The sequence below is a fragment of the Sander lucioperca genome, chromosome 2 (assembly GCF_008315115.2).
Source record: "Sander lucioperca isolate FBNREF2018 chromosome 2, SLUC_FBN_1.2, whole genome shotgun sequence".
Classification (NCBI taxonomy): Eukaryota; Metazoa; Chordata; class Actinopteri; order Perciformes; family Percidae; genus Sander; species Sander lucioperca.
In genome coordinates, this window is record NC_050174.1 from 31,851,367 (window position 1) to 31,877,900 (window position 26,534).

General features: G+C 41.9%; 1 protein-coding gene and 1 long non-coding RNA gene across 2 annotated transcripts in view; one reads left to right on the top strand and one right to left on the bottom strand.

Moving 5' to 3' along the window:
- The window catches only part of niban2b (niban apoptosis regulator 2b), a 71,871-nt gene that overhangs the window by 17,348 nt on the left and 27,989 nt on the right, over positions 1-26,534 (bottom strand). Inside the window, exons 4-10 of the mRNA XM_031300900.2 lie at positions 24,632-24,737; positions 22,982-23,149; positions 7,695-7,810; positions 5,684-5,788; positions 4,378-4,540; positions 2,429-2,616; positions 2,012-2,167 (exon numbers count right to left, since the gene is read on the bottom strand). Of these exons, the coding sequence (XP_031156760.1) occupies positions 2,012-2,167; positions 2,429-2,616; positions 4,378-4,540; positions 5,684-5,788; positions 7,695-7,810; positions 22,982-23,149; positions 24,632-24,737 (1,002 nt within the window). The remainder of the gene's footprint in view (positions 1-2,011; positions 2,168-2,428; positions 2,617-4,377; positions 4,541-5,683; positions 5,789-7,694; positions 7,811-22,981; positions 23,150-24,631; positions 24,738-26,534) is intronic.
- LOC118494066 lies at positions 1,867-22,049 on the top strand. The gene is made up of 3 exons (XR_004896125.1): positions 1,867-1,983; positions 5,979-5,987; positions 22,040-22,049. It is a non-coding gene; the product is annotated as an uncharacterized LOC118494066 (long non-coding RNA).

The following is a 26,534-nucleotide window of genomic DNA, read 5'->3' on the forward strand; positions in this document are numbered from 1 at the left end:
TCATCACTTTGTGCTGATTAACAGTGCTCAGCAAGCTGACTTACCGCTCCACCAGGAACATCTCTAAATTACCAATAGGGTGCAGATTCTAGATATTATTTTTTATAACATCTTATAAGTTAGTTAAAATAGGCGTAGGAAGAAACAATCGCCGAGCATCTCTTCAATCGTCAATTTACGGTCTGATCGCCAATCTGCACAAGCCTAATTTTGGGTAAACTCAAATCCAAAACAGAGCAGAACCACTAAAGTTATCCCCTGCACTTTAATATGTTAGTAGCATCCAGGATCCTCTGGATCCTTTGGTTGTTTTGTTGTTAGTTTAGGAAAGGTGATAAGACATGACCCTCCAAACTCTTTAGATTCTATCACTCATACTATCGCTGCATGCACACCGTTATGCCATGCGTAGAAACCTGAAGGTTGAGGCTTGCCGTGCCTAGTTACAGTTGCCAAGCTATGATTGGACAATCACTGTTCGGGGGAGGGGTCTAGCCAACTGCAGTTGTGTGCACAGTTTTCCTGTGCAATAAAGATTGTTATTGACATTTCAGGTGTTTTTAACTCCAAATAAACATTTAGATAATCTAGATAAACTGTTGACTTGTGTATAACCTCATCTGATTGTCTTCATTCATATGTATTGTATGTATGCTGTAGTGAAGTTATATCTGAGAGAAATGATGAACAAACCTATGGCAATAAGAACAGAAATGTAATAAATCAACAAATTGCCTAATTTAAACCTCATACTGTAAGTATGACTAAAGCTAATCTTAAAAGCAAAGTGACCAGTGGCAATTTCTTTAAGACTGCAAGGGAAGCTCGGCTTCCCCTAAAATGTCTAAAATGTAATGGTCAAATATGTACAATTGTGTTAACATTTTATTGACTAAACCTGCGTTAGAATACGTTCATCCCGAAGACAAGTTCGTTCAGAATCAGCTGACTTGATTTCCTTCTCATACATTCCCAGTAGCGTCACTGCGCATTTCCCTGTTGAAGCCTGGCTGAAGCCATTAACTTCAATGGGGCTGTTCTGGGCAGTTTTTTTCAGTGCTTTGAAACTAGAAGGTCATTGGATAAATGCTGCAATTATGTCCCGCCCACGGACGCTCGGTGTCTCCGGGGGTCAATGGAGCAGTGGGCTGGCCTGGATGCTGGGCTTCTGCGTGATGATTGGACGGTCTGTTGAAAGGCTGCATCTCCTTTTGATTGACAGCGATTTTGTACTATAAAAAGTCGCCGAAGTTGTTCGAGCAGAGCTCAGCTCAGTCCCATCGCGGATTTTGCAAGTGTTGTTGAAAGACGAACTGCTGCAACCTATTTCTTGGTATTTGCTTGGCGAAATTGCTAGCCAATTTTCATCATACATTTCATACAAGTATACACCACATTCCTTGTTTCAGTTTAACTTAATTCCCACATTTCCTCCTTCGAGTTTAATATCATTTTGTTAGATCATTCGTTCATTCATTCATACATACATACATACATACAGTAGGCTAGGCTAGTGTTGAAGGGGTGAACTAGCCAGCTAGCAAACTGCACACGATGACAGACAATGCTAATATTGTCGACCTGGTTTTGGCAAAGCCATTTGAAAGTCTTCCTTACGAGGAGAAACTTAGAATTAAACAGCAGGGTTAGATCAACACTTAAGATTTAGTGCAAAAGATAGGGCAAAGTAACAGGTCTTTTCAGCTCTCCTGGTATGACAAAGTTAGCTGGCTGACTGGAAGTGCTGTGACAAAGAAAATGTACTGCTGGCCATGCTCATGCCTCTTGATGAAAGCTTCTCACAGATATTATAAATTATTATAATTATTAGATTATTATTGTATTATATTATTATTGTATAATATAATATATAATATTATTATATATATTATTATAATATTATTATAAATAAATGGACAATTTTTATGATGTAGGCCGAAAATGAGTTTCCCCTCTTTGAAAGACCAGCAGCCGCCACTGAAAGTGACTTAGGTAGTTGCTGTAGCGTCACCTCTCTCATGAGGATCTGAGCCCTCTGGACGAACACTGAGGGGCTGGAGACATCAAACCTCTGCTGCAGACCCTCTAGACTCAGTGGCTCCATCTTTTCATAGCAGCTCTGCATCTTCACCGGATGGAAGGCCAGCATGGAGATCTTGTCCATGTGCTGAGGAAGAAGGAGGGAAGGGGGAGGGGATTATTTGTACAAAAAAATATTTGTATTTATTTTATTTGTACTTCTGTTTCACAAACCATATTGGACTATTAAATGGTTTTATGGCTTTCATAGTTACACAGACTTCAAATCACTGTAATATTGTTACTCTTGAAAGGTCTGATCATCTGCATGTCAATGTTGCCATTGCAGCATAAACTGTCATCCCATTAAAGGAGCTTATCCTAACCTCCTCCTCCTCCACCTCCTCACCTGTGCCACAGTCTCCTTGGTGCCCTCATTGAGGGTGTTCTTGCTCATGTCCACCAGCTCTCTGAAGAATACATTGCGGACCTCAGAGAAACCTCGGCTGGTCGGCTCCATCAGGGCATCCAGGATGGAGCTGATGTAGGGCTGGATGCTCACCTTCAGAAGCTTCTCAGCCTTAGGAAGAACCACCTCTGTGGGGGAATAAGGAACACAAGAGTGGGGGGATGGAGGTAAACATGTAGGGTCATAATTTGAGACAAGCCTCTCATTTATTGTTGAGTCACTTTGAAAAATGCTGGTAATTAAAGCACGAGTATATCACTTTTTCTTTTTTAAGAATATTTTTTGGGCATTTTAGGCCTTTATTTTGACAGGACAGCTGAAGACATGAAAGGGGAGAGGGAGGGGGGGAACGACATGCAGCAAAGGGCCGCAGGTTCGACTCCGACCTGCGGCCCTTTGCTGCATGTCCGCTGCGTTGAGGAGTAAACCACTATATATGAGTGTGCGCTCTACCAACTGAGCTACCTGGGCACCCAAGTATATCTATTTTGAAAGAAGAAATAGCACATACAGTAATTTATAAATTTACAAAAGTTGAATTCATAAGCAATGAAGTGCATAGGCAAGTTGGAATTGCAGCCACAAATCTTGACAACACAATTTCATTTATGGATCACTTATGCTAAAATAGAAATGAATATAACCATTTTCAGGAGATTTGGCAGCCCTATTTGGCCTTAATGGATACCTTGCCAACTCATACAGCACATCTGATCTGAATTAATTCGCCACTGGTTGTCAAGACAAGCCAGTAGTAGTAAACTACTTCCGTAGTTTGTAAGTGGTTGGGTCAGGGAAGGGACTTGGAGTTATGTCTTTGTGAGTTTATGCATGTTTCATTGAATTAAAAAAGGAAATAAAAAGGTCAGATTATAGATCAGCTATTATTAAAAGAATTTTAAAATCACACTTTTACATTACATGTTCCAGTGTTTTATTCGGTGGCTTATCTCTCTCTTGGCATACTGTTTCTTTATTGTTTGATGACTCTCATTTTGCTACTACTGTTACCTAGTCTCTGTGATTTCTTACAAACTGCCATTGCAACACAGCTGCAGCTAAAATCTTCCTCTATAAGTAAACAATGTGAGGATTACTGCTGGTCTGCCTAGTTTCCGCTGTGTGACAACGATGAGCTGTCAGACTACTACCGAATACTACTTCTACTAGTAAAAATGCAGAGTCAATGGCTCCTGCAGATGAAAAATGTTTGTAAATGTTCATCCATTGCATGTTTGCAGGTAGTGATTGTGTCATTTTTAAACAATTGTAAATTGGCTAATTCATTTTGCATTTAAACAATGCATTAATAAACTAGAGTAAATAAAGCAAAAAGTACAAATTCTGTTTTATTATTGTGTCTTTAAATTATGAAATAATAATTGAATTTGAAAATGGAACTGCAAAGACTTTTAAAGGCTTTTGTTACTCCATGTACTTGTTTACTATGTGTCTACCTTCTGCCTTAACATTTACAGGGTTCATTTCATTACTGTTTTAATGTAGTCAGCTCTAGTTAATTTAAGGACATGCTCGCATTTGTAGAGCATTTGTGTAGCTCAAGTGCAGCAGAGCTTTTTGATGCAGCCTGAAATAAAACTACTGAGGATCACTGATGCCACCGCCAAACACGGGCGTGTATGTTGTGAAGATGGATGTATAAAAAATACAAATACAAAAAACTACAGTCTGCCTAGTGTAAACTTTTCATTTAAATCAGGTTCTGCCTATAATAAGTCTGCAATCACTCTGGTGGCACACTCCAGACTCCATACCGTTCATTTAGAAGTAAAGAATAACTTCAATCAGTCAGACCATCACAGATGGCCTAGAAAAGGCATAAAAAAAACAGGGCTAAAAAAATAAAAGAAGCTCTGAAAATTACTTACCTCTGATCTTGTTGGTGACGTGCTCCTTGGAGGTGATGATCTGGTCCATATCTGTTCGTATGGAGGCCTCCAGAGAGGAGCAGGCTGCCTCACACTTCTGCAACACCGCTTCATACTGGGCCTGGCACTGCCCCTGCACCAGGCTATACACCGCATCACTAATCTACACACACATGAAACACATATTTGAAGGCAAAACCTCCTGTTCTTTTCAGTTGCTCTGTTTAAATGAACTTCCACCTCTGCAGTAGAGCCCGACCGATAAAGGATTTTTAAGGCTGACATCAATACAAATATTTGGTGATTTAAAAATCCGATATTCCGATATATATTTAAAAAAAAACAAAAAAACGAATAAAAACAAAAACAGATTTCCCTAACATTAGTTATTTGTTATTTATGAGTCCTCACTAAAATAATATGATGATGCAGTTTAAAAATAAACTTGTTTGTTTTATTGTCACAAAAGAACAGAGGAACATCAAAATATATTAAAGTTCTGATAAATAAAATGTATAAAAAAACTTAAGTCATGAAACTTAAAGGGTTAAACACGAGTGTTGCCAACAGATACGTTGTAGAGTGCCCTCTGGTGGACAAACTATGCAATGCCAACACTCATAACATGGTTGAAGGGTGTTTCGTCCATTTTTATTTTATTTTTTAAATATTCATTTATCGGCCATTATAAATGCCGATACGGATAGTTTGGAAAATGCTTAATATCGGCCGATAATATAGATATCGGGCTCTACTCTGCAGTACTTGGTATTTTTGTTTTGAGTTGGACATCTTAGCCTAATTACGCAGGCTGTCTCTGCAGTCAGTAAAGTGTGAAACAGTGATTCTTTTTTAAATAAACAACTGATGTCCTCCTCTGATATTAGTGATGATGCAATTATTTGATTAAAAGTAATTAATTCCAACATTCTGGAGACTCATCATAAAAGGGATGCAGCATTTGGAAGATTGTTGCGAAAAAGAACTTAATGTCCTTTCTGTGCATCAGGAAACTCCATAAATCACCAAGAGTTGAAGCAGAGCAGGTGGAGGACATCAGAGGGAAAACCAGAAAACATTTTCTCCATAAAATATGATCCAGGTTCACCAAAAATAGTGCTAGTGCATTACGCACTTTTCCCGGGAGAAACTCGCTAGCCAAAAGTTACATTATCCTTATTACAAGTCATTGTAGGATCAAAATGATTTTTAGGGTAAAATAGTAATGCAAACTTACTTTAAATACACATGTACTTTTATTTGGTTCTCAAAATCTGAGTAGAATGTGTGTTGAGTAGTTTCTTACCAGCATCCAGTTTCTCTGCCTCTCGTGTAGTTTACCTTTAAGGCGTGGGGAGATGAGCTCCCTCAGCTCAGGGAGGGCCTCCTCCATCACCAGATTTGACAAAATCTACAAGGCACACAAACACACAACTCATATGGACACAATCACAATATCTCATTCACTACACACATGTTCAACTACATAAAGTGGTATAATTAGACTTTATTTTATCAATAACTAGCTCAAGCCACATTGTTTCAGTGATGGTGACAAGTATTCAATGTAGTGAAACCCCAAAGGACATTTAGTCCCAGAGAAATTGAATGTTGAAAATTGTAGTGTTTAACTCATGTTTGATGCTATATGGTTAAAAGGCTATGATGGTGATGAGAAAATAAAACAAGTGTTTAAAGTTTAATGTTTATGTGTATGCTTAACTCAGTTGCTTCCCCTTCTAGTCGCTCATATTATCAAGGAATAACTATTTATATTAAAATCAATATTTTGTAATTAAATATAATTAGGCTATATACATTTTTTTCTGAATGAAAAACAAACATTTAAAAGTGTGATTCAATCCATGCAAAGCTACTGTATACATTTAATAGTTCAAAATTTTGAGAAATGTGCATCTTCTCTTTCTTTCTGAGAAGAGCAAAACTCCGAGGAGTGGCCAGTCACTAAAATGAGAATAGCTGGTCCACCTCAAAGTTCAGCCCACTTTAAGTTTTCAGAGCCTGGGCCAAAGTTGATGCCAACTTTGGGGCTAAACTAAAAGACTGCGACGTTTCTAAGACTAATACCAACAGTCTGGATGAGTACACAAAGGTTTTGGCGTCATATATCAGCTTCATTGAGAACAGTTGTATACCATCACGAACCAGGGTGAGGTACAACTCAGACAGCTAAGGTTGCTAAAGGAAGAGGCATTTAGGAGTGGGGAAAGGGACAGGTAAAGAGGCAAAGTACAGGTTTAGTAGGACAGTGAGAGATGCTAAAAGACTACTCAGCTGGTGATTCTGCTTCATGTCTGGAGGGGCAGTAGTGCTAGGGGGAGTGATGCTACTGCCCAATTGAAACTTGGTGGAATGGAGTGTAGCATGGGCCAAGGAAGAACCCATCAAATGTTGGAGCGGATCCGAATCAGGGGGTGGATACACTAATTATTTTTCACGGGCGTTAGTAACCATTGGTGTGGCTTGCTGTATAGGTAGATCTGTGTATTTTGGCCGTCTCCGTTATACTAACGTTTGCAGCTGCGACCCATGCCACCGCAGCCAGACACTCAGCCGCGACGTTTAGATGGTGAGTATTTATAGTATTATCATTACACAGCCTTATCCTTAAAGGCAGGCTGGGTAATGTTGAAAAGCTAGTAAGATTTAAAAGTAGCATCTTTTCGGGCCTCCGTCTAACCCCTCCCCCTGCCCTCGGGGATCCAACCCACACACAGACGTGCACAAGTACCGCTGCGTCGCTGCTTCAGAGCAGAGTGGAGAAAGGACCGTAATTTCACTCATCAAAACTACTAAGTTACTAGGTAACCGCGGCAGTGGCAACTTTTGCTGAGTTTTCTCCTCCATTCTCCAGTAGACTTGTAATAGGCTATGCAGCTGCTGAATCTGTCTTCATTTCAGTTCGACAAAGGTCAGTTTAAAAGATTTTCGTCAGCTTTTGAGAGGCGGCGAGCCGAGCGCTCCTCATTTACATTAAGTTGGCTGGATTCAACTTTATGTAAATGAGGAGCGGGCGACTGTACCATGTTAAGATGCACACAAGAAACCAGGTTATGGGAGAAATCAGTTTAAGGCCGGAATATATAGAATTTGTTTGCATGCGCCGATATAATTTGATTATGTAAGACCCATACATGAAGCATGTCGGGAGTCAGATTTCTGCTTCACCCACTACAGTAGTGGAACCAAGCCTGGTATATTTTATCAGTAATATACTGTATTACGTCATTCAAACTTGAAAAAGAAAAAGCACAGCCCAGGAGACAGAGGACAGTAATAGATACTGCCATGCTTACCTGTGATGGTATACCACACATCATGTCCCAGGTGCCATAGTGCCCTTTAGCTTGGCGGTAGAGTCGTACAGCATCAGTGAAGGCAGGTGTTTGGACTTTATTCTCCTCTGACAAACCTGGGGTGGGAGTATTAGTAGCCGTTAGTGGTTAGCATATTAGCATGTTAGCATTCTATTGATTTGGCAGTTTGAAAGAAATGTCATCACTTAAAAAAAGTGCCTTCCATTTTTTAGTTAGTCATTAACATGTCACACTAGGAAAAGGTGCAAAAAATTAAATAAATTATGGCTGAATTCCTCTTTGTACTGTCAACACTGTCATGGCTTACTGGGGATAAAACTGAGCCATCGTTAATTTTATTTGTAACACCTTTTCCTGCCAGTCAGTAAGTTTCTGCTGTGAAAAAGCTAACTGCATCCTGATACAGGGGGTGTTCAGCAAGCTAGCTCACTAGCTTGATTAGTGAGCTGGCTAATGACTAAGGTCAACTAGGCTAACTAGCTAACCTGTAGTAGCAATAACGGAATATTGCAGAGGCAAAAGTGTGTGTCATTCTTGGCATTAAGGATTTTTTTGGTAGGAATATGTGTAAAAGTATACATTTAGGAAATACATTGAATCAGGCAAACAAGGATTTCTTCAAATTTATAAATCAAATGAAATTGCTTGCTACATTAAGTAAATAATATTATGCTATTATGTCAGGTGTTAACTGCGAATTTAGCATGGAAAAAATTATATATATATATATATATATAGCTAAATGAAGTGTGTGTGTGTGTGTGTGTGTGTGTGTGTGTGTGCCCATGTGTTCTGTTTTAGCTTTTACTGGCAGTAGTCAAGAGGTGCAACAAAGTGCAAACTTTTCTACAATCCTCAAGTTGTCTGGCTTCCAAAGAAAATGAAAATTGTTGTCAGAACCAGAAAAGCATGTTAACACTGAGTGCTGTGATAAAGAATACAGGCTAATTTTGAAATGCTGTTATTGCCCTTATTGGATAGTGTGAGAGAACTATGACAAAGCCAGAAGTGTGTATGTGGGTGGAGGGCAGTGACAGGACCAGAGTTCCTACTAGTATCAGAGACAGGAAGTCCTAAGACCCTATCAAAGAGGGGGGTATTATTTGACTTAGCCTCAGATGGTATGAAGGGATTTCAAACAAACCCACAATTGGGATTTATAGTCTCTTCTTTTATCTTAACAACCTACATAACTGAAACTGGCATTGAAAGTGCGAGGAACCTAACACAACCTTTACAGGAACCTTTACAATTATTATTACTAGTACAGTCCCTGTTTGGAGTGTGTGCCTGTTCGTAACTGGCCAAACTTTGACTATAAGCAGGATTTTTTTTCAGGCGCAGCTCGGCTGCAGCTCATCTAGAGATTCAACATGTACCCTTTTTCTGTCTAGCCGTCACACATCCAGGTAGTGATGTGGCCCGCGCGGAGAAAGCAGGTAGCCTGGTTCTGCCTGCTGAGGAAGCTGCTACAGCGCGCACAACGGCCGGAGAAATGTGTGCAACCGCCGGCAACAAAACATTGTGCTGGAGAGCCCAAGAGCCTGGGCGTTCATCTAACGTGTTTGTGTACAATTCATTTCATCATTTGCATGTAGAGTATACAGCAATCAGCTGTCACACTGCGATGACATGCTTGGGCAATTCGTTCTCATTTCCAAGTCGTCAAATACTGACGTCAGTGGCCCTCAGCGTCAGATACCGATGCAGCAGGCACCCTTTAGCGTCTGTATGGGACGCATTGGGCATAGCAGCAGCTTGACCGCGGTGCTGTAAGATTACGTAATAGGAAGAGCAACAATGCTAAAGCGTAGTATTGAAGACCGAAAATCCATGCAAAAGGAGGCAGGTTGGGGTGGTAAACGGGCCAAATCAAACAGGACTTTCACCCAGGAGACCAGGGTTAATTGTAGAGCCGCAGTGAACCGCATCAATGTGCCTACTAGGGATGTAGCAACTTCCCGGCCCTGCTGCTGTACTGCACATGCGGGAGACATGCACAGAGATTCCTCAATTTATAGTTAGATAATTAGGGCCTGAATATGCACCCTTTTGAGAATATGCACCAATAAACTACTTTATCATCAAATGTAATAAGAGGCTTCAGCAGGGTCCAACATTACTTCCTAATCTTGAGGCTTTGCCTTGTTGAGCAGACCTGTGTCAATACCTTCATTCTTTTAATGAACAAACTGTAAAATGTCAGAAAAAGAAGACTTTAAAAGTGAGAAATGCAGCAAACCTTTACAGTTGACAAGCTGGAGCCAGTGAATGATTGCAATTTTAACTTGATGAATTACTTAAAACGATTAATGAATTATTAAAATTGTTAATTCAATTCAATTGAGTAAAGGTTTCAGAACTACATATTACTAAATTAATTTGTGTTTAACTATTTTACTTTAAGATGACAGGATAATACAAAAAAAGAGCTCAACAGTGTGGCTCCAGAAGTAAAAATTATATTATTTATTATATAATTTATATTTAATATTATATTATTTTCTCCATAATGATTTTGATTATTAGCCATAATGTCTAAACCATCCAGGTTTGACCACGAGGTACGAGATTGTGAAATGATGGTTTATGCCCCTGTAGAAGCCAGAAGTCTGCATGATATCAACCTTGTTTAAAGTAAAACATGTTTTATTTGTGATGTCATGGAGAAGTACTACACCACCCACAATCCTAGGCGTAACCCCAACATTGTTTGGTTCCAGGCTTAAAACTTTTTATATAAGCATTTAATGAAACGTAAATGGAGATATTGAATGGTGAAAATCACTTCCGGAACCAGAGCGGTTTAAAAAGTGGGTGTTCACTGTTGAGCTCTATAGAGGCCCACAGTAAATTTTTTCCACAAGGACCCCAATTAGGGTTAACCCAGCCTTGCATTACACCATTAAACACTAACAGATCCCTCTGTGTGAAAAAGAATGACTTGTTGATCGGGGGTAAGATTAGTTCACCCACATCTTGTTTACCAGAGCTGTTAAGAAGTTAGGTCTCTGAAGCTTTGCTCTATAATAATAATAATAATCCATCCATCCATCTTCGTCCGCTTATCCGGTAACGGGTCGCGGGGGTAGCAGCTCCAGCAGGGGACCCCAAACTTCCCTTTCCCGAGCCACATTAACCAACTCCGACTGGGGGATCCCGAGGCGTTCCCAGGCCAGGTTGGAGATATAATCCCTCCACCTAGTCCTGGGTCTTCCCCGAGGCCTCCTCCCAGCTGGACGTGCCTGGAACACCTCCCTAGGGAGGCGCCCAGGGGGCATCCTTACCAGATGCCCGAACCACCTCAACTGGCTCCTTTCGACGCGAAGGAGCAGCGGCTCTACTCCGAGCTCCTCACGGATGACTGAGCTTCTCACCCTATCTCTAAGGGAGACGCCAGCCACCCTCCTGAGGAAACCCATTTCGGCCACTTGTACCCTGGATCTCGTTCTTTCGGTCATGACCCAGCTTTCATGACCATAGGTGAGGGTAGGAACGAAAACTGACCGGTAGATCGAGAGCTTTGCCTTCTGGCTCAGCTCTCTTTTCGTCACAACGGTGCGATAAATTGAATGTAATACCGCACCCGCTGCGCCGATTCTCCGACCAATCTCCTGCTCCATTGTCCCCTCACTCGCAAACAAGACCCCAAGGTACTTGAACTCCTTCACTTGGGGTAAGGACTCATTCCCTACCTGGAGAAAGCACTCCATCGGTTTCCTGCTGAGAACCATGGCCTCCGATTTAGAGGTGCTGATCCTCATCCCAGCCGCTTCACACTCGGCTGCGAACCGATCCAGTGAGTGCTGAAGGTCACAGGCCGATGATGCCATCAGGACCACATCATCCGCAAAAAGCAGCGATGAGATCCCCAGCTCACCGAACTGCAACCCCTCTCCACCCCGACTACGCCTCGATATCCTGTCCATAAATACTACAAACAGGATTGGTGACAAAGCGCAGCCCTGGCGGAGGCCAACCCTCACCTGAAACGAGTCCGACTTACTGCCGAGAACCCGGACACAGCTCTCGCTTTGGTCGTACAGAGATTGGATGGCCCTGAGAAGGGACCCCCTCACCCCATACTCCCGCAGCACCTCCCACAGTATCTCCCGGGGGACCCGGTCATACGCCTTCTCCAGATCCACAAAACACATGTAGACCGGTTGGGCATACTCCCAGGCTCCCTCCAGGATCCTTGCAAGAGTAAAGACCTGGTCCGTTGTTCCACGACCAGGACGGAATCCGCATTGTTCCTCTTCAACCTGAGGTTCGACTATCGACCGAACCCTCCTTTCCAGCACCTTGGAGTAGACTTTACCGGGGAGGCTGAGAAGTGTGATACCCCTGTAATTGGCACACACCCTCTGGTCCCCCTTTTTGAAAAGGGGAACCACCACCCCGGTCTGCCACTCCTTAGGCACCGTCCCCGACTTCCACGCAATGTTGAAGAGGCGTGTCAACCAAGACAACCCCTCCACACCCACAGCTTTAAGCATTTCTGGACGGATCTCATCAATCCCTGGGGCTTTGCCACTGTGGAGTTGTTTAACTACCTCAGCAACTTCCACCAGGGAAATTGACGACAATCCCCCATCATCCTCCAGCTCTGCCTCTACCATAGAGGGCGTATTAGTCGGATTTAGGAGTTCCTCAAAGTGCTCCTTCCACCGCCCTATTACCTCCTCAGTTGAGGTCAACAGCGTTCCATCCTTACTGTACACAGCTTGGATGTTTCCCCGCTTCCCCCTCCTGAGGTGGCGAACGGTTTTCCAGAAGCACCTTGGTGCCGACCGAAAGTCCTTCTCCATGTCTTCTCCGAACTTCTCCCACACCCGCTGCTTTGCCTCTTTCACGGCAGAGGCTGCAGCCCTTCGGGCCCTTCGGTACCTTGCAACTGCCTCCGGAGTCCCCTGGGATAACATATCCCAGAAAGACTCCTTCTTCAGTCGGACGGCTTCCCTGACCACCGGTGTCCACCACGGTGTTCGTGGGTTGCCGCCCCTTGAGGCACCTAAGACCCTAAGACCACAGCTCCCCGCCGCAGCTTCAGCAATGGAAACTTTGAACATTGTCCACTCGGGTTCAATGCCCCCAGCCTCCACAGGGATGCACGAAAAGCTCCTATATAATTATAAGCTCTATAATAATAATAATAATAATAATAATAATAATAATAAGGATTTATATAGCGCCTTTCAAGGTACCCAAGGTCGCTTAACAAATAGGGGGGGAGGGGGGTTAGGGGTCAAAGGACTTAGTGAAACAACAACAACAAGCCCTGAAGTGGGTTAGAACCCTGGCAGCAGAGTTCTGGGCCTTGGTGGGCAATCCAGACAGGACACCATTGCAGTAGTCCGGACGGGAGGTGATGAAGGCCTGGATGAGTGTCTCAGTTACTGAATGTGTGAGTGAAGGCCGGAGTCTTGAAATGTTTCTGAGGTGGTAGAAGGCGGACTTAGTGATGTTTTTGATGTGGGACCGGAAGGAGAGAGTGGAGTCCAGGATGACACCCAGGTTGCGCATCTCAGGAGATGGGGAAATGGAGCAGCCATCCACAACCAGGGCCAGGTCTCCAATTTTCCTGAGCAGTGGTGCAGGGGCCACCACCATGAGTTCTGTCTTATAACTGTTGAGTTTGAGTAGGTTTGTGGTCATCCATGATTTGAGTTCCTGCAGGCAGTTGGGGGTGGGAGTTGGGAGGTGGGGTTTGTGCTGATATAAAGTTGAGTGTCATCAGCGTAGCAGTGGAAGTTGAGTCCATGTTCATGGACAATATGACCTAGGGGTAGAATGTAGATGGTGAACAGCAGAGGACCAAGCACAGAGCCCTGGGGTTACGCCATGGTTGGCGGGTGGCTGGATCCGAGTTGGAGCCATTTAGGGTGATGAATTATTTCCGGTCAGTGAGGTAGGACCGGAACCAGGACAGTGCTGTGCCACTGAGGCTGATGAGCTCAAAGAGGCGGTGGAGAAGGATGGTATGGGACAACTGTATCAAAAGCTGCAGAAAGGTCAAGGAGGATGAGGATGGTGATGAGGCCATTGTCGGCAGCAAGCAGGAGGTCATTAGTGATTTTGATGAGGGCGGTCTCAGTGCTATGGTTGGTTCTGAAACCAGATTGGAGGGGTTCGAAGAGCTCATGGTGGGACATGCAATGTTGAAGCTGGGCAGCCACTGCTCTTTCCAGGATTTTGCTGAGGAAAGGGAGGTTGGACGACAGTTGTTGGGGCCGTCTGTGTCTAAGCCTGGCTTTTTGAGAATGGGGATGACTGCTGCCATTTTAAAGCTGGATGGTACCACACCAGAGGCAAGAGATGCATTTATGATGTTTTCCACTGGATGGCAGAGGATGGGAAGACAGGCCTTGACCAGGGTGTGGGCATTGGGTCAAGACTGCTGGTTGAAGTCTTGGCAGAGGTGACCAGTTTTTTTACTTGGTCAGCATCCAGTGGAGAGAAGGCGGATAAGCAGCAATGAGGTGAGCGGGCAGCTGAGTGGTGAGAATCCTGTTAGGGCAGTTTGGGGCAGGGGGAGAACCCAGGAGACTGGAGCTGCCAGTGGATAGTGTCCACTTTCTGCTGGAAGAAATCCAGGAACCTGGAGCAGAGGTTAGCTGCATCTGAGGGTTTAGCGGCATCAGGAGGGTGAAGTAGACGGTTGATAGTGGAGAAGAGCAACTTGGGGTGTTTTTGTTGATTGCCGATGAGTGTGGAGTAATACCTTGTTTTTGCCTGAGAAAGGGCTTCTTTGTAGTTCGTGACGTGTTCTTTAAATGCTTCACGATGGACAGTGAGGCCGGATCTTCTATATCATCTCTCGAGCCTACGTCCTATGGTCTTCATCCTGCGGAGCTCAGGGGTGAACCAGGGGGCAGGATGAGAGAAAGACACATAACGTGTGGTGAGAGGAGCTACAAGGTACAGGCTGAGAGAGAGGGCACGGTTGTAGTGTTCCACCATGCCATCAACTGTTTGGGAGGGGTGGTGGGTGGCGAGGTGGGTTGCTAGGGAGTCAGATAGCGTGGAAGTACACACCCGTTTGATGTTCCTGAACGTGATGGGCCGTTTGGTGCACTTCTTTGGGAGAGGCACAGGGACCAATCATGCAGCTGGCCTGTGTCACAGCTCAGGCATCAGGCTCATGTATTGGTCGTTCCTCACAGACCCTGCCCTACAACTTACACAGGTTTCCAAACAACACTCTGTACTGCTGAGACACTAAGTAGAAAATAATCATCTGCTTCCGAGATGATAAATCCTGAAAATCTATCAGTTTTCATTTGCTTTACTCCACTACACAAATGTACATGTTTTCTGATTATCAAATTTAAGTTTCATCACTGAAAGAACTAACAAAACTGAAGAAGTTAAAAGTTTTTGTCACTGCACTACTTCCAATGATCAGATAATGATTCCAGTAAGAGACCTCAAGAGAAACACACTGAAATAAACAGCAGGAGAAAGAGTGTGAGCCTGACAGACAGGGAATTTAAAGAAAAGGTAGAGACCAGACTTGACAATGCAGTCTAAACTAAGAGCTGCTGTTAAGCCACACTTTAAAAACCACTCATAGCCTCTGGCTCTAAATACCAAATTTCTGAATTGCCAAGGCAGCTATAAACATCGTTGTATAACACTGAGTGGTACATTAGATGAAGTACAGTTCTGACTCACTGCCATAGTTGTATTACTTTGTGTAAACTACACACTCATTCATGACATGAAAGTGACAAAGTCTTGTTTAAAGTGGCCAAAGCACTAAGCTAGTTTAAAGAGTGACTGTGATGGCACTAAATTCCAATGCATCGGTTTCAGTGAGCAGAGGGAAAACCAAGCAGAGGCATGGGGTGCTGTGTGTAGCTGAAAACACGACCAAACCTCTACAAATCACTGAAAGAGAGTTTTTGGTACACCTACTACCAATTAATGTGTAAATAAATGTCCTTGTATAAATAATAAACACTGAATTTTGTTGCGCTTACAACTTACAATGTTTTGAATATGTATATTGTGTACAGTTTTCTTAGCTGGTGTGACATATATATGTGATATATATAGACTATAAATAAACTGATACCTTTGCCATTTTAGCAGTCCAATATCTTTGGAATAATGTTTATTTTGGACCATTCTGCACCCTCATGATTTACATCCAATGCTAAAGCCAAATCAGAAAGTAGAGTCAGATCTGGCCCTTGTAGACTGTGCTCTTAGCAAAGAAAAAAAAGGTATACTCCATACCAGGTGTTTTTAGTTCTGCACAGTGTTCACATTAGGGCTTGATTCCTCAAGTAATTAATTAATTAATTCCTCAAATAATTTGATTACTAAAGATCCTCGATGCAAAATGATTTGCCTCGAAGCTTCATTTAATCAATGTTACCAACGTTGTACCGCTCACGGTGTTTCCGCACGGATGATTATTACTGTCGCACACCGGGCTGACGCTGCTGGCGACACATGCCATGAAGACTGACGGCGCAGATTACAAAACGAAGAAAGAACATAAATAGTGAGGGGCTAAGAGAAGAGACAGGCTGGAGGAAACGACAGAAAGTGTCCAAAGTTTGGAATCAGTTGAAACGTACTTAAAACCAAAACTCTGCACAGTGTGTCTACTGCAAAAATCCAACTAGCTTACCACAATAATAGCACAACATCAATGCTTCAGCATCTCAACAGAAAACATTGGGCCTCATTCACCAATATCTTCCTAAGTTTTCTCTTAAACTTGTTCTTAAGAAAGTCCCTAAGAAAAGTCTACGTCGGATTCATGACGTGTTCTTAAACAACAGAATTGTTCAGTTTTGATTGATGAATCCCACGTCTTCGTAATTGAAAGCGCGTGCCAGTTGTTCCTAATTAGCATAAGTAAACACCCTGCAAATTCTGCAAATTCCCATATAAGGACATGACACTTCCTGTGCACCTCCTGGGAAGTGGGAGACCACCTTCAAGAGATGGCTGTCAGAGTCGCAGATGACTTGTACATTGCAGTGGTGGAGGAAGTACTGAATCTCAGTACTTAAGTAAAAGTACAGATAACCAGAGACATTTACTTTAGTAAAAGTAGAAGTACCACAATGACAACCCTAGTTAAGCCAAAGTAAAAAATACCTAATTTTAAATGTACTTTAAGTATTAAAATTAAAATTCTTGCATACCGAGTTATTCTCTTAATCTTATTTGCATAGTACCACACTTTTTAAATGGTAATATGTCCACTACCATAAACAAGGCCTGGCTTTAAAAAAAAAAAGTTCCTATCCTAACCAGCATAAAACGGAAATATGTTGTTAGAATCGAAATGCAGTTGGTTTTATTCATGGATGTATTTTAAGACGGTTTTATTTCCTTTAACCATGGGAGCGTAAGCAAATAAAGTTTGTGAAGCAGCGAACATGGGGAGGAGATTTTCAAACATTTTCATTTTCACTTTTACCGGAGGCTGTATTACCGAGGGTCAGCAGCGCTGCGCCTGGGCTCTGGAGCACCAGAGCCGGTTTGGAAGCAAGGATCAGCGGTGCCCCATATATATCTATGGCAACCAAACTTCACTGGTGAGACAAACGTGTGACAGTCAGGAAGACATTTTGGCAGGGGGAAAAACTGATCAGAAAATGTAACGCAACGTTGTAGAAATGTAGTGGAGTAAAAAGTATAGATAATTGCTGCAAAATGTAACAAAGTAAAAGTCAAAAGTATGCACTATTGATTCTACTTAAGTAAAGTACAGATATGTGAAAAATGCACTTAAGTACAGTAACAAAGTATTTGTACTTCGTTATATTCCACCACTGCATTTTGGCCCTATAAACAGCGCAATCAATCACCAAATAACACACGATTTAATCAGTTTAATTGCTGTAAATTGCAGTGTTAGTGTTTCTTTGCATACTATGATTTTTTTTTTTCCAACAAATGATCACAAATACATTACATTACAATACTATCATTGTAAACGACTGTAGAATTCAATAAAATGCAGTAACCAATTATTTGGAGCAAACTGTCATCACTCAAATGTGCGTGGGGTTTAAGAACACAATTCTTCGTAAGAACGGCTGGTGAATGAGGCCCATTGAGTCTAACTTAATCATCCATTCCACAAAGTGGACCCGACAAAAGTAAATCACAGAGTCGTATGGACAATGAAACTACACCAAACACAACAACTACCAAAAACAAAGACAAGAAAATACGTAGTGGTGACCACAATTTGATCTAAAGAGCCGAATTGTTGACTATCCCTTCGGAAAAACAGCTGATTGTTGTGCACCACTCTCTCTCTTCACGGAGAAACAGCTGATCAACGATCTATTAGCATAAGTGTAACAGAGCTGTGTGACATTGTAATCAAATATATAAATGAAAATAGGTTGAGTATAACTAATATTTACATACTGTATAGGCCTATATACAGATCAGTCTCAGGTTGAAACTTGTAGTTCTGAAAGTTAAGTTGCGCAACTTAAGTCAATGTTTATGTATGTTTAATATATGCCTTAGTTTGAGGTTGTTATTGCATTTCAGAAAATGCTTTCTTTAAAAACAATGGAATATGGCACTTAAATGCACTTAATGTTTAGTTTTTTGAGAGATGATATTGTAAGCAATGTAGGCAATACAAATGTAGCTTTTTCCAAAAATTAAACCAAACTATTGTATATTATTGCTCTTCAATAAAACAAAAGTGTTTCTTATCCGATTACTCGATTAATCAATGGAATAATCGGTAGAATACTCGATTACTAAAATAATCGATAGCTGCAGCCCTAGTTCACATCCACCCCCTGGATGGAAAAGTGTAGAAGGTGTCGTTCAGCTTTTCAGCTACTGAAGTCCACCACCAAATCCTTTGTCTTACCAGCGCCCACACCACTCAGGGGGCCCACTACACCTGTGTACTCAGCCTCCTTCCCCTCACTGAAGCTGTCCACAATTGCAGTGGTCCGAGAACTTGTGCAGCTGGCAGGACTTGGAGTTGAATCTGAAGTCCGAGGAGTAGAGGGTGAAGAGAAAGGGTGACAAGATTTTCCGCTGTGGGGCTCCCATGTTGCCCACCACAGTGTCAGACAGGCAGCCCTGTAGTCTAACATACTGTGCCCGACCAGTCAGATGGTCCAAAATCCGGGGCAGCGTCTACCTTGCTGTCAGCTTGCCCCATAGCAGGGCAGGCTGGAAGAACATGATCCTCACAGTGCTACATGGCCTGTCAAGGTGAGATTAAGTCTGATTTACTGTATGCTTCTGCGTTAAATCCACGCCCTAGGTACGTACAGTTGTGCAGTTTCATGACTGTTTTTTGCGACAGAGAAGTCTGTGCTCCAATGATTCCATCACAGAAAAATAGGAGTTGTATTAATTATTGGAAACTCAAACTGCCATGACATACATGTTCTTTACAACTGTATGTAAACTTTTGGCCACAACTGTATGTAGGTACGTGTAGATACGGCCCCTGAGCCGTACCCTACCCGTAGCCTGACGTGCACCTTTCAGAACAACACAGACACCAGTGCACAAGTATAAACTTCAGGCCACTTATGTAGGCTATGGCGTAAGCTCTGCGTAGAGCCCCGGCAGAAGCATAACTCCCACTTAAGGCACTGTAAAGCAGGAATATGAAGTTGTCTTCCACTCCCACCTTTGGCTGGTAGGCAAACTGAAGGGGATCACGTGATCCAGGGACCAAAGGTGTGACAGGACCCGCATTTCCAGGGACTTCATCAGGGAGGAAGTCAGGTCAAAGAGCTTGGGGATAGCTTAAAAAGGGGCCCCCCTCATCAAATCTGTTAAAGACCAGATTCAACTCGTTGGCCCAGTCCAGGTCCCCTCTTGTTGTCTGGCTATCAGTCTGCTTGTAGTCAGTGATAATCCTCATACCATTTCACACATCCTTCACATTGTGCTGGTAGAGTTTTTGTGTACAGACATTGGAGTCAGGCATGTCTTTGTGTAGCCATGTCTCAGTGAAACACACAACACTGCTCTCACCATAATCTCTCCGACTTCTCGCCAGTGCTGTTCACTCGTTCATCTTGTTGAGATCTCACGTTTCCCATCTTGATGGAAGGCAGATACGGCTTGTATCTCTTCTCTGGCTCACGTTTTGCTTCTGCCCTACATTCCCTGTATTTCCTCCACAACTCCTTGGGGATTTCAGGTCTCTCCCTTGTCAATACACTCGGTTGTACATACACTTGTGGGATTAACTAACGAAACCAATTTAATTAAAGCCTGAGTGACTTTAAAGGTGCACTATGAGTTCCTGCATGGTCACTTCTGTTGACGTTCCAAGTAAATTCCAAACAAAACAGAGCAAGCTCGCCCCTCCCCCCATGTTTCTGTAACTGTCATGACTAACTGTCACTAACCCCCCCCCCCCCCCCAAGACCGGGTTTTTTTTTTAACCCGTCTTCCCTGGATTCGTTTCAAGAATAGTTGCGTCCAAACGGATCCATTTGTAAAAAACTCAACACGCTACTTCATATTCCAGGACTATAGGTGGCGCTGTTTCTGCTACAGAAATTCACTAATAACGGAGAAGAAGAGCATCATCACTTCCACGTCCCATCATAACATGACTAGACTATAACGTTCTCTTAATACATCCATGGACTATAATAACTTTCACCACTGCTCATTTTTATAAAGGCCGCCGCAAGAAAACGTGTCTTTGTCTTTTGTCTTTGTCTTGGCGCTCAGTGGATTGTTTTCAGCCGCGGCAGGCGACGAAGGCGGGGAGAAAGCAGAAACAAGGATACCGGTCGGGCCTGCTAGCCCGGCTACGGGAACTACCACACAGATCGCCACTGCCAAGACTCCTACTCACCAACGCCAGATTGATCACACACAAAATGGATGAGCTACAAATACACACGGAACTGCTGCGTGATGATTATCACCGAAGCCTGGCTGAATTCAAACTCATCCCGGATGGCAGCTAGCAGGGAAAGCTAGCTACCGGCAGGATGTCTGAGTTGAAAACGCATCTTGTTGTCACATAAGGGCCCTGTTCATGTTGCACAGACATTTTAATTGCATTTTGCGTCTGTTAAGAGGCACAAAGGCACTCTTTAGAATATGCCCGCATAACTGCCGTTTTAGCTAACTGGGAGCTCTGGGCATTAGCCGATTCTGGTCTTTTTTTTTTTTCCTATCGACAGTACAAACATATTTATAGCGATCAAGATTAACGTACAAATTGGCCGGAGTTCTCCTTTAAACCTGCATTCTGTCTATTTCCATTCTGCATTCTATCTATTTCCAGCAGGGGGGTACTCCACTGGTTGCACAAATGAGTCCGTTTCTATAGACATTTATGGGAAAATGGCCTTACTTCTCACCTAATTTATTTCCTCAATAAACATTTTCACAATGAGTTTAAGACCATAATCACTACTTTAAGTCTTCTCCAATACAGCATGATGTTCATTTTGTAAATTATGGTCTTATTTTTTTTTTAAATTGACAATTGTGTATCTATGGCATAGCTATAAACTTGTTTTTGGGTGTTGTCCATGTTTTCGTCTTAAACTTGGACCCTTTGTGTTTTCACTTCAAAGTTAATTGGAACATTTGTGTTATAGTGCATAGTTTCTGTCTCCCCCATGAGGAATTTCTAAGTAATGACAACAAAACTGTCGACGCATCCATGACATAAGCCTTTGGTGATCGCGCAATTTTTCCACCTCTCCTCCACACAGTTGCTTGTAGCCAAGGAGGACACGGAGGATTAAAAAAACATGGACTCTTCAGAAGAGGTAATTATCTTTGCTAGATTTTCTGCACGCGAAAGTCGCCGGACGACACCAGTTTCTGAACATAGCAATACTGAGAAATACAGAGAGCGTTTTGTGGAGCCGATAGGCTTAATTAGCTTTTTATAGCAACTCATTTGGCAATGGCTTGAATTTAACAGACGTTCATCAATATAAAAAAGGTACACACTAAAGCTTCAATTGGAACAAAATGTGTTCTTCAGCATTATGCCAACCAAGCTAGCTAGCTACCGCTAGCGTTAGCTGGTGACTTAAGGAAAAGTTAACCAATTTTCTGCACTGCTGTAGATGCGAGTGAATGGCGACAGTACCGGAGGTCCGCGTTTACCCGCAGATAAATCCGGATGACTCGTGTCAGAAAGGTTGAAAATGTTCCCCTTAAGCGCAGTGCCATTGCAACCACAAACAACACTGGCTCCAACTTCTTGTCAAAATTAGTCACGTCAGGTTGCAAAAAGTCAAGATAGTGGTGCCCGTATCGCCAAACTTGAGGCTTCAAAATAGTAGTCCACAAACCAATAGGTGATTTCACGGAAGATACATCCACTATTTTTACAGTCTATGGAACATACCTCACATAGGAACACTGCAATGCTGCAAAGCTGTACCTGGTAATTTACACTCTAATTTATTAACACACACACACAGAGTCCCAAACACCTATTTGTCTATGTCCGTTTCCACCCTACAATATGCAAGCGTAGGTCTGGCGAATAAACTTCAGCACCTGTCAGTTAATGAACCTTCTGCTAAAGTAAACAGCAGAGGTGAAGTTATAACAAAGTGACAGTTTCCTCCTGGGACCTCTTGCACAATGCTCATCTGAGCTGAGCGTCATGGTAACCAGGTAAATATGTCATGGCATGATGCCTTGATGTATTTACTTTTATTTCCACTTTCAGTACTGTGGATAAAGTACTGGGATTAAGTTGCTCCATATTTCAGAAAAAGCTAACACAACATCAAGAAATTATGCACTGAATGGGTGAGTCTATGCAGTGTTTCGATACTACGTAGTGTAATTTAGTCCCAAAAAAATCTATTAATTAGTTTAGGTTCTTTTTCCATTATGACTGACTTGTCAAACTAGATAATAAAACAAAGTCCTATTGAATTCATTCTCTATATGTATTTTTTCATGTTTTAGAAAGGGTTTAACCTGAGCCAGGCCATACAACGATGATAGCGATCATATCACATCCATACAGAGTTAGTAGTATACAGCTGTTAAAAAACGATAATATATACTTTTTTTTTTTCTTAACGGACTGGTATTAGATGTTAATATAAGGTCGATAAGTTCAGGTATCAGAATTGAAACATCCTAAGTACATGTATAATTACCTAAATTAGAACATAGTCTAATGACTCCTAGTCATATAATATGTTGAGAGAATGGTGTTTAGTCATGTTTTCAGTGCATTTATAAGCATGTGAGTATGCAGGAATTTTTGGTGAGCATTAGTTGACAGGACTCACCATCATTAGCATGTCTGACACAGTCCTGGAGGACAGCGAGCCACTTCTGCTGCTCTTTCTCCGTCACCACACAGAAGTAGTAGTGGCGGGCGTAAGGGTGCCAAAGGATCAGAGGGAACTGGGTGGCACACTTAAGGAAAGGGGAACTTCCCACCTTAGCTTTTATACCTGCAAAAATGTACGCAACATAAACACACTGAGCAATTAGTTTAAACTCTCTGCATGTCTGAGAAATGCAACATATTATAGTTCCTATGATAAATGCATGCATTTGAAAATGTTTATGTAGTCTTCAGCAGATCCAGCATTACTACTTAATGTTCTGCAGTCAAGCATTAATCAAATAAAATAATTAATTTCTTACACTGCACTGTAGCTTTTATTCTTATATTCTTTAATTGTTTTTTACTGCTCTTTAATGTTTTATGTAAAGCAATTTGAATTGCCTCGTTGCTAAAATGTGCTATATAAATAAAGCTGTCCTTGCCTAAATAGTCAAGATCCAATCCTTTCTGATAAACCAAACACAATATGTCATGCTAAATTGTATTCTATGTTTATAAAATGATGCACAAGATATCTTCAATTTTCCAGGACATTTCTGAGACATTTCCGCTACAATATGAAAGGTGGGTGAGGTTGTGACGGAGGCAGTCAAAAGGCATCTCGTTGTTTGCTGTAGCCACGCTAGCTAGACTGCTTGCAGAGTTTCTGCAGGTTTCACTTTATGAATTAAATTTAAGACCTTTATCACAACATCAACTAAGCCCTAAATTCAGTTTTTTCAAGCCAAGTATTGCTAAACTTGCACTTCCCCATAGCTGAAGAATAAAATCCGTTTTATGTCTGTGGTACAATCCGAAAGAGACTCGCACCAATAACACGAAAGCTGATTGGCTGCAATATAGGTTACATGTTGGTCTCATTTATAGTCATAATACAGCAAAGTTATATTTGGATTAGCAAAAGAAAGAACTATAATACCACAGAATTTAAAAAATGAGCATAATGAGGTAGGAAAATTAAGAAATTTAAAATTATTTAAGACCTAGAACACAATACTTACTGTAAGCAATTTTAAGACTTTTTTAAGGCCTAAAATTTTGATTTTGAAATTGTAGACTTTTTAAGGTACAGAAAACCCTGTGCTTGTAATGAGAACGTAATCTGTGAACAAGCACAGAACTACCAACAACAAAGGGAAAAATGCAGTAAGGTTTATTAATTGTCAACATGCTATGCTCCTTTAACGATTCACCTTTATTTTTTTACAAAGCACCAAGATATCTCTGATTTGAATGTTATAAATAAAGTAAACCGTACCAATGTAAGAACAAAGATTATGAAAGTAATGAGGCTAAATAGAGTGGCAGCAATCGCCTCCCTGGTGCCCCAATGTTTGAACAAAGAAAAAAACAGCACAAAAGCCCTTTGGATGACCCTATGGTAGATTTAACATGATGAAGTGCCCTCTAGCCCTGCGTCCTATGGTTGATTAATGATCATTTGAAGCTTTTCCATCCTGATAAGGATTAAATAGATAAATACATATAAACAAAGATATAAAAAATGTAAAAAGTATCAGCATAAAACGTTGCAGCTTCAGCGTCTGCTCCCCTCTCCCACCTCCACTACCATCATTCTCCTCACCAGGTAGGCTGTTGCTGAACAGATCTAGGTATTGCTCCATAGATGTCAGCACCTTGTAGCCAGCACAGTTGATGGTTCCTTTGGGATGAAGGTGTCGGTCATGGGCCTGGTAGTTAAGACGGGGAGCAGAGTTAACATGTCAGACTATGTTAATCAAAACAGCATAATCTAAAACACACTGTACAGTAGGGCTGTTGGAACGAATTTCAAAAGTCTAATATATTTCGAATAGTAAAAAATTCTAATTTATAAAAGTGTTGCCAGGTTGGATCAGTGGGTAGAGCAGGCGCACATATACTGAGAGGTTTATGCCTCGACGCAGAGGTCCAGAGTTCGAATCTGACCTGTGACGATTTCCTGCACGTCTTCCCCCTCTCTCTCCCCCCTTTCTCACCTAGCTGTCCTATCAATTAAAAGGCAGAAAAGCCCAAAAAATAATCTTGAAAAAAAACTAAAAAAAAGTGTTGGTCTCGCCCTTCTTGCCTTGGCCTACCCACACGGTAAAACAAAATGCTTTTGTCACGTCACATTTGATGAAAAATAAGTTAGCGGGAGTGAGTGATCTTAAGGCATGGAGCTACGATAGATACCGAGTAGTCGAGAGGGAGTGACAGGCTGTGGCTGGGAATCAAAAGAAGGATGCAAAATACTGTTTTAACAGGAGTTTAAAATTGACATCCACAATGTCAAAATGCTTATGTTGTCGTTAATTATTTGGTTCTTATTTCCTAACTGCGTCGCGAGTTATAGGAGCTCAGCTGGGAGCTTCATGTAGACAGCTTACGTTAACGTTAGCTGCCCTTCAGCTGTCAAGTCTGCTTCAACTTCAAATGTAAACTTCTAATAGCTGTATTATCATTAATGTGACAATCTGCAGGAAACAGGTTGCTTATAAACCACTATAAAAGTAGTTACAAGTAGTTAGCATAGTTAGTTATCAATGCTGGTGCATGGTGGCTAACACTATTGTTACTCTGTTTACTGACATTTCTGCTTTCTAACATGATGTCATTGTGCTAAGGGACTGTTCGTTATTTATTTAAGGGGCTACCGGAGGAGTTTTGGGATCTTTAGTCAAAATAGACTTGACCCTCCCTTCGCCAGCAATACATTTTTCTATGACCCTCCAAAATGATTGGGAAGAGGCATGACCCTCCCCAATAATTTATTGATGCCTTCCGTACTGGTTTGCTCTTGTGCACAGATAGCCACTGTATTTTTTACAACCACAACATACATGACTTAACCTCTGCTTTCTCACCTTACACATCACACTCCACTGTTATGGTGGCCATTTCAGTAGATTTAATTCAATTCAATTTTATTTATAGTATCAAATCATAACAAGAGTTATCTCGAGACACTTTACAGATAGAGTAGGTCTAGACCACACTCTATAAAGCCCCAACAATTCCAATAGTTCCCCCAAGAGCAAGCATTAGCAGTGGCTATTTAGTCACTAACATTGTTGTGGAAACACAATAAGCATGGAAACTAAATGCACACTTCCTGCATTACTTCAAATACTAAGTTACTCCTCTAGTAAACTAGTATTCACATGAAATAAAACAATAAAACATTGAGACCAACACATGAACTGGTTGCTATGGACTCGTCACTAGGCTTCCTCAGTCATTGTATATTTTAGCATATAGGTAAAGCTGCCGAAGCTGAACATTATCCAAAACTCAATTTCTCAGACGAGTGTCAATTTGGGAGCTTGCATGCTACCACTCCTTCCTTCTCAAATGCCTTGTAAAGGCTGTCGTTTGCACAATTTCACAAATAATCACCGGGACCGAAAGGATATTTGAGTCGGGTATGGCTGCAGCCTGGAGACCTCCAGTCTCATGCCCTCCCGGCAGGTGCTATCCCCGTGGTTCGACTTTTCAAAATAAAAGTT